The sequence below is a fragment of the Gymnoscopelus microlampas genome, assembly GCF_963454915.1.
Source record: "Gymnoscopelus microlampas genome assembly, chromosome: 20".
NCBI classification, from domain to species: Eukaryota; Metazoa; Chordata; class Actinopteri; order Myctophiformes; family Myctophidae; genus Gymnoscopelus; species Gymnoscopelus microlampas.
In genome coordinates, this window is record NC_139957.1 from 42,833,699 (window position 1) to 42,842,117 (window position 8,419).

General features: G+C 42.2%; 1 protein-coding gene across 2 annotated transcripts; it reads left to right on the forward strand.

Annotated features, from left to right (window-relative positions):
• The first annotated feature begins 2,232 nt into the window (after positions 1 to 2,232).
• On the forward strand, positions 2,233 to 7,714 carry rdh14a (retinol dehydrogenase 14a). Of its 2 annotated transcripts, XM_084044355.1 has the most exons (5): positions 2,233 to 2,598; positions 4,970 to 5,155; positions 5,423 to 5,536; positions 7,088 to 7,437; positions 7,468 to 7,714. In XM_084044355.1, exons 1-4 carry the CDS (start codon positions 2,308 to 2,310, stop codon positions 7,403 to 7,405), a joined length of 909 nt encoding a protein of 302 aa, XP_083900481.1. In that variant the 5' UTR covers positions 2,233 to 2,307; the 3' UTR covers positions 7,406 to 7,437; positions 7,468 to 7,714. The 2 variants fall into 2 exon arrangements, with proteins under 2 accessions (XP_083900481.1, XP_083900480.1); XM_084044354.1 differs by having other exon boundaries at positions 7,088 to 7,714.
• Positions 7,715 to 8,419: the final 705 nt, after the last annotated feature.

Below are 8,419 nucleotides of genomic sequence, written 5' to 3' on the forward strand. Positions count from 1 at the left end.
GGGACCACCGAATTGAGACATATTTAGCTGCGAAATCCCCGTTAGAAAAGGTTTTGTGCCAGCAGCACCCACCAGTGCCCACCAGTGCCACGCTGTGAGCTTGTATATTTGCTATTTCTTAATAGCCAACGTATACAATATGGATTTTTTTTTTCTGCGGGGACCCCCTGGAACACCGCCAAGGACCCCTGGGGTCCAATCCAGTTCCTGAGCCCATCGAAAGGAGGTGTCATTCACTGCTGCCGGTTTTACATTTTTCTCCTTTGTACATAATAGTGTTTTGTATGTGTTGATGACATGTATTATTGTTTTATTTTTTCATGCTAAGTTGATGAATTGAATACTTAGGACCACAATGGAAACAAAGTCCCCGGGACTTTTTTGAGTTATCCTTTCTGACTGTACCTCGTGCTGTTTACATTTCTGACTAATAAAGTATTCAATCAATCGATCAAAAGCCTTTAAAAACAAAGATGGCCGCCGGGCCCCTAAACTTGAACGACCTGCCCAAACAAACATGGAATAAAAACACTTATTGTGCCCCTTGTGTCTGTGGTTAAATAACAGTGAAAGTGAAAGCCTTACGCGTGAACAAATCTCTACACTATATGTCATCACAAATGTTCAGAGAAAAACAGAACAGAACAAAAGCCTCCACGAATCATTTAGCGTCCTTTTGAACGTCTGGTAATCACTAGTTAATCACCTAGGGGTTGATAGATCATTTTAAGTGCAGGAGATACAAATAATGGGAAAGACAAGTACAGTGCAGGGCTTTTAAAGAGGCGATGATGTAGACTGCCTTTTATTGATCGCTGCTTCATTAAAACTATATTCTCTTATTTTATGTTAGATTTGAGCTCATATTCGTATTTGTATTCTCTTTAACTCTAGGCTATTTGTAATTGTATGCAAATGTCCTCATATATATATTGTGCATGGTTTGCAGTTTGTTGCTATGATTGCTTGCTGTTGAAATGTGCTATAGACATAGCTATTAAATATTGTTGCAGTCAGGCAGAAACCTTTTATCTCCATAATTCAACTTTTTAGGAAATTAATTGCCCTACTTTGTCATAATAACAGTGTCACTCAAAAGTAGGAAAATATCCGATCTACAAGCTCTTAACGTGCCACGCTTCACGACGTGCTGAGTTCGTAGATCGTCTATTTTTGCTATTTTTGAATTTTTATTTTAAGTCAACCTGGTTAATAAGTCTGTCTGTGGGTTTCACACATTTTGAGACAAATAATAAAATCTGCACACCAGTATTATGCTCCCATGTTATTATTATTATTATTGTTATTAATTAATGAATGTATTGTTTCTACAAAGTTTTGATGATCCAGCACCCAGCCCAGCTGGTATGGGATGTGTGTGTCTTAATGTCTTTTTCAATATTGAACTAATGAAAAGTTTTAACAAGAGCTTATGACTAAATAATAACAACAATGGGTCCATCTCAACAAAGGTTCTACGGTAGAGATACGGTATTTTTATCCACTTTGATCGCCTTATCAATCCTTCCTTATCAATCCTTCCTTCACGGTCAGTCAGTGTAAGATCCAGGTCCCCAGGATGTCCAAGGTGGCTGCAGTAGATAGCAGTGCTGCCATGTCGGCTTATTATGAGCGACTTTGGGCTTCTTTTTTGTAAAGTTTGTAAATATTGGTTTGTTGCGGGTTGTGGTTTTTGGGCTTTGTTTCTAAAGTGCAGTTGTTTATTTTAGCTTGTTTCATTTTTTGTGTCCAAATAATTATTAGGCCTATGGAGCCCCCTGTACCAGATTTGTGTTGTTAGAATGTTTCAAAAATATTCCAAAAAAATCCACATTTTGTTTCAATTCTTAAAAAAGAAAACAAAAAGCTCACAACGTTGTGAGCTTGTAGATCTGCTATTTTCAAACAACCGATGTATTTCAAGCCTATCACCAGAACCCCCCTACCCAAACTGTGTACTGTACATATATTTTTTTTGTATTACTACTTGTTTATATGATGTTTTGCATAGTATTGTATATTATTATTTGTCTTTAAATGTTTTTATGAATTGAATACACAGGACCCCAACGAAAACAAGCCAATCTCTCTCTTGGGCTTTTTAATTCCTATTACCTGACCCTTGTTTCGAACTGTTACTGTACTTTCATGTGCTTTTTCCAGCAAACTTCTAATAAAGAATTCAATCAATACCTGTTTCTCTCACAAAACCTGGCAACGCCGACAGAGAGCGACGGTCAGTTGTTGAGTGAACCGTGTCTCGGGGACCGGGGGAAAAACAACACAAGTCCCCGCATCAGAGACACTATGAGCGGCGGTGGCGGTGAGACCACCGGGGCTCCGGGGGCTGATGCTGCTGACACCAGCATGCTCGGTAAGACGGTGATCGTGACCGGGGCGAACAGCGGCATCGGCCGGGCCACCGCGGTGGAGCTGGCCCGGCGCGGGGGCCGTGTGATCATGGCGTGCAGGGACCTGCAGAGGGGTCAGGAGGTCATCACAGAGACCCCCGCCGCCATCAGCGCACATCTGGTGCTCAAACATCTGGACCTGGCCTCGCTGCGCTCCGTGCGCGCGTTCTGCAGCAGCATCCTGGAGGTATTATGGTTGTCTATATAGCCCTGACTACATGACAGTCATGTATGAACTTCAACCTGGTGTTTGCACTTTCTTCTTTTTGGTCCTTACATCTACATAAACGTTCAGATTTCAAATATAAAGTGCTTACCCCATGGCCACGGATGTTGCAATTATTTACGGGCCCTCTGAAGTACCCGTATTTCCTTAATTGTTCAATGAAAAGAATTTTAATCCGACCGGTGGCCATTTTCCTAATAGAGTTATAACGTAATCGGAGTGCAATACACCTCCCAACCGATAGGGTCACCCAATTGAAAGCATACGGAGGAAATACGGAGAAAATGGCCACAGATCGGATTAAAATGCTTTTTATTGAACAATACGGACGATACAGGTACTTCTGAGGGCCCGTACATAATTGTAACATCCGTGACCATGGGTTAAGCTCTTTATATTTGAAATCTTAACGTTTATGTAGATGTACGGGTCGTAAATGGAGAAAGTGCAAACACCAGGTTGAAGTTCATCTACGACGCTCGTGATATGACAGTCATGATTCAGGGTAACGTTGCGTTATAATGGTTACTCGTCTAACTTCTTGATTTCAAACGTTTTTAATGACTAAGAGTGTACAAATGGAACCAAACGGACCCGTAAAGAGTCCGTTTGGTTCCATTTGTACACTCTCAGAGTTACAAGCCCTCAATGGACCCTAACGGTCCTGGAACAACACTTTGTTTTGTTTTGTTTTGGTACAGACTCAAGAGTCATGAGACCTATAGATCCCATAGCCCAGAGTGGACGGTCGCGCTGTGATTGGCTGGTTATCTGGTCGGGTTGCCAAGTTGGCAACCTGGATCAGCCAATCACAGTGCCAGGACAGCCTGCAGCCATCGTCGCCCTTGGCAACCATATCCAGTTTAGTGAATAGCGTTATATTATGACTAGATGATGTGATAAGAGAATGCAATATAATAAATAGCCTTTTATTGTTTTCATGTCCCTTCACTTTTTTATTGCCCATCTTGATGTTTTATTATTGTGCCACACACGTTTGTATTACTATATACTTGTGATGACATCAACATTTTAGGACAGTAATTTTATAATTTCCATTTTTATAATTTTCAACCCTATAACCCTAAAGCCTGAGTTCATTGCGTGCCAGCGGTGCACCTGAAATATAGCCTATCTAAGCTCGGAACACATTGTGAGCTTGTAGATCTGCTTTTTTTTGGGGGGTATGCCACAGCAGCGCACGGCAAAACATAAGTATGAATCAAGCCTAAATCTAAAACATTTTTTTCAACCATAAAACAACTCTTTCTCTTGAGAGGAAAAATGTTGTTTTCTCAAATTCTACTATACTTGTATGGGTACATTTGGTCCTCACAAGTATAGAAATACAAACACACACATGGCACACACTTAACTGGAGTTTACATTTGAAGCTTTGCACCATTTACATGCAGTTGGTCAATAAAAGGGAGAATCAAACATTACTGGCTAACACATGTTGCACAGATGTGAGTCTGTCAAGTCCTTTTAAGACGCAAATAAAAATATATTTGAATTCCCACACAAATAAAAGTCGGATTATCCACAGTAGAATAATAAAATGCAGTACAGTATTAAAAAAAGAAGTGTGTTGAAATCCAAATGGAAGAACCCACTTTTGTCAGGCCGGTGGCCAGGCTCTTCGGGGCTTTCTAGACCAACAGTAGAATGATAGAAAAAACATTTATATATTCAAAGCTGCTGCTTTGGACCGTATTGCACAGTAGGCCTTGTAATGTCATTATTACTGTTTGTACAATATTGTCACTGACAGTGAGTGTGTCAATAGATCCAATGTACAATAGTTATTATTTAGTCACAAGCTATTTGACCCCCCCCCCCCCCCCCCCGGCATGCCCCCTTTTTGCAACCCATATATGGAGCTGACTGATTTGTTTGCGCCTGATGCCATGACGACACATTGAGGTTAGACAACACGCTCCATATTTGGGCATAGCTGCATTAGGAACTCCTTATATGGTTATGGCTGAGTTATTATGGCTAAGTGTGTGCCATGCTTTTTGTCAAACACAATGACATGTACGAAGGATAGGCATATATAAGCGTTTAGCCGATTCGATTACCTTAACTATGTTACGGTTTAATTATGTTACTGTATGTAATGTTATGGATACTGTTGAAGATGATCGAAATAAACTAACTTACAAAACAAAATAGTGACATGAGCGTGATGACGTGGTCCGCCGGTCCTTCCATTAGCCAAGTTTAATATAGGATTACTGATCAGCTATTTTTGCCACACTGTCCTACGACAAAGCATGAAACAGGACATTCATTCATGAAACTTTTTGTGTATCGTTCGTTTGTCCAGGAGGAAGCTCGCATCGACGTGCTGATCAACAACGCGGGCATCTACCAGTGTCCTTACAGCCAGACGGAGGACGGCTTTGAGATGCAGTTTGGGGTCAACCACCTGGGACACTTCCTACTGACACACCTGTTACTGGACCTGCTGAAACGCTCTGCACCCAGCCGCATTGTGGTGGTCTCCTCTAAGGTTAGTAAAGACTCTGGTGGTCTCCTCTAAGGTTAGTAAAGACTCTGGTGGTCTCCTCTAAGGTTAGTAAACACTCTGGTGGTCTCCTCTAAGGTTATTGTAGATTATAGTTTTTCATTAGTTTTACTTTTTAAACCAGATAGTTTTTAAGGTGGGTTTGCTGGTTTAGTTTTTATTTTGTGAATAGGCTTAGTTTTAGTTTTTATTATTGTTAGTGTTAGTTTTGCTTTGCTTTTTAAGTTGTAATACTGGGTCTTTGTCTCACAGCTCTACAAGAACGGGGACATCAACTTTGAGGACCTGAGCAGTGAGCAGACCTACGACAAGGCCTTCGCGTACGGACGCAGCAAGCTGGCTAACCTGCTATTCGTCTCTGAGCTGGTACGACTATTATCCTTATTACCGTTTATCACTCACACTTATCCTTATTACCGTTTATCACTCACTATTATCATATCACAGAGATTTTAATTGAATGTTAAATCCATCACACACTGGACCCGAGTTGGCTCTGTACTGGCTCTGGACCGCATTTCTTCCACCCACGCCAAATGTCTTTGCCCAAAAACATACGTTGAGACGGGTTGTGAGCTTCTAGGTCTGCTGCTTTTTGGCTAATGTATCCTCCTAGAATATGGAGGCTGGGGTGCATTGTGAGCTTGTAGATCTGCTAGTTTTGGCTATTGTATATACGGATGCTGAGGGGCAAGTGGTTAACCAAAGTAGAGTTTTAACACATCACCCGCCAAGGTATTAAACATTGTTTGCCAGCGTAATTACCTTCATCCGATGATCTTTGAAACGCTGTGGAAGCGATTGTGTACAAAAAAAAAAAAAAAACAGCAACTGAGTTAGAGGTGTTTTTCTAAAAATCCCATTGCCAGGGCGGATGGATGTGACGTTGTTTGGAATGATGTCACATCCACATCATAGAGGTATAATATAACTAGAGGGCGGATTGCCCCGCCCCCAGCTATCATTTCAATGAATGTGCTCAGTGGCGTTTTGAAGCACCCGGAAGACTGCCGGAAGTAGAATTATTGGTTCGATTTTGACCACACGTAGAGTTATGAGCATGCGCACTAGTGTCATTTTTGCGTTCTACGGCAGCCCGTGTGTCAAGGATTGAACGCGAGATATTTATGAAATTCACTGGAGACGCCTATGTATATGTAAATGCATATGTATTTATGTATAATATGTTTACATATTTATATCTATATATATAAATATATATCAGTATGTTTTGCTCGCGCATGTATTTCTCCCCGCCTGCAGTTCCAGCTTTGGCCACTGGGGTGGCAGCTTCAAGATTTCTCAGCGGCTCTGGGGGCTTGATCCACATGCTTCTTCTCTGAGTGACGATGGATCATCTCAGAGCTGTGTTACGGTGCCTAAAACAGCGTGCCTCATTTTTTTAATAGAACGACTTTATGCGTCCATGGCGGGTATTGTGTTAACCCATTGAGACCTGAAGCCGATTCTACATGTCTCCTAAATCTGAAAAGTATTCTGAAAAACGTATGTTTCTATATCAGTGGTGCTCAAACTTTTTCATGTCAAGGACCCCCAAAATTATATGTATTTGGCCGCGGACCCCCATCAAAATATTTTGTTCCAGGGACCCCCCAGAGCAAAGATTTGAGTTAAAAATTATTCGCTTTAAAAATATATATATTCAAAGATTTACACACATTTTCACGATTTTTCAAAAATAGCAGATCTACAAGCTCATAGCGCGGCACGCTATGAGCTTGTAGATCTGCTATTTTTGAATAGCCTAAAGTGTAAAATAATGCTTTTTAGCTCAAATCTAAAAATGACACAGTTCCACGTCTTATTTTCATTATCTAATAATTATCTAATATTGTCTTATTTTGGCCACAGTATTTGACATAGAACTGTTCACATGGTCCTCTCATTCCTAACCAGGCCCAGCGCCTGGAGGACAGCGGCGTGACGGTGAACGGCCTCACCCCAGGCATCGTGCGGACCAACCTGGGCCGACACGTCCACGTGCCCCTCCTGGCCAAGCCCCTGTTCAGCCTGCTGTCCCACGCCGTGTTCAAGAGCCCGGAGGAAGGGGCGCGCACCTCCGTGCACCTGGCCTGCAGCGCGGACGTGGAGGGGGTCCACGGGCAGTGCTTCGCCGACTGTCGGCCACAGGTCCTCCTGCCCAAGGCCACCGACCAGCAGGTGGCGCGCAAACTGTGGGACATCAGTGAGGTCATGGTGGGCGTGACCACATGATGAGGTCATGGTGGGCGTGACCACATGATGAGGTCATGGTGTGGGCGTGACCGCATGATGAGGACACGACAAGGTTTCAATACCGTCTGTGCCATCGCTACGAGAAGAAGCTCTGACTGCTGATCGAAGGGAACGCTGTGATGTTCCAGCTGTTGGTGATCAGCTTGAATTTGATTGAACTAATTGAACTGATCCTGATCTCCTTGATATGATTCTGTTCACTTTAGCTTTATTGTCTGTCCACCCCATTTGCTCAGTTGATAAATGATCAACTGGTGATAAGGATTATAGGATTTATAGAAGTAAAACATTCTCTGCTTTGTTCTTTTTTTGGCGAAAACAAGCCACATTCAACTGGCCATAACTATGGAACGGATTATCGTGGCGGTTATGATTCTCCGAGTCCTCGCTACGTCTTTTGAGGCGATCGCCGGGTGGATCGTTGTGAAGAATAATATTCTATGATTTTTGAAGGTTAGTAAAAACCGCTGGCAAGGGCAGCTATGGACGATGTTTTAACTCTGGCAGTTAAAGAGTTAACACATTAATGCAAACAAACTGTAAAGAACAAGGAAAAGACAAGGAAGAAAGTCTGAGAAGGATCAGAGAACAGGGGGGAACCCTTCCAGATCAGGACATGCATGCAATAGGTGCCAATTGGCACACAAAAAATAAATCAGTTAATTTTCTACACCAGTAAAGTGACAGTAATAAATTAGAGATATAAATGAGCGATGTCAGAGGGTCAGTGGAGTCAACGAGGCGGAGCGCGGGTTTGATTTTCCGTTAGCCAGAGCAGAACGCTTTCTTTCCCGTCTGATGAATACGACATCACGTGTTTCCGCGGGAAAAAAAAGGTACTGTATAAGCCCACAGGCTACATGGAGAAACATGACCGTACACTGACATTGTATTATGTCTTTATTATGTAACTGCATGTAACGTTGGAACCAGCAACTGTGGACGGTATCAGCGTTGATTTCGTCGACTAAAACTACGACTAAAAATGTTCGT

Coding starts and splice junctions, on each gene's coding strand:
- rdh14a (XM_084044354.1), top strand. CDS start 2,308: ATGAGCGGCGGTGGCGGTGAGACCACCGGGGCTCCGGGGGCTGATGCT. Junction 2,599..4,969: donor TCTGCAGCAGCATCCTGGAG/GTATTATGGTTG, acceptor TCGTTTGTCCAG/GAGGAAGCTCGCATCGACGT. Junction 5,537..7,087: donor TGCTATTCGTCTCTGAGCTG/GTACGACTATTA, acceptor ATTCCTAACCAG/GCCCAGCGCCTGGAGGACAG.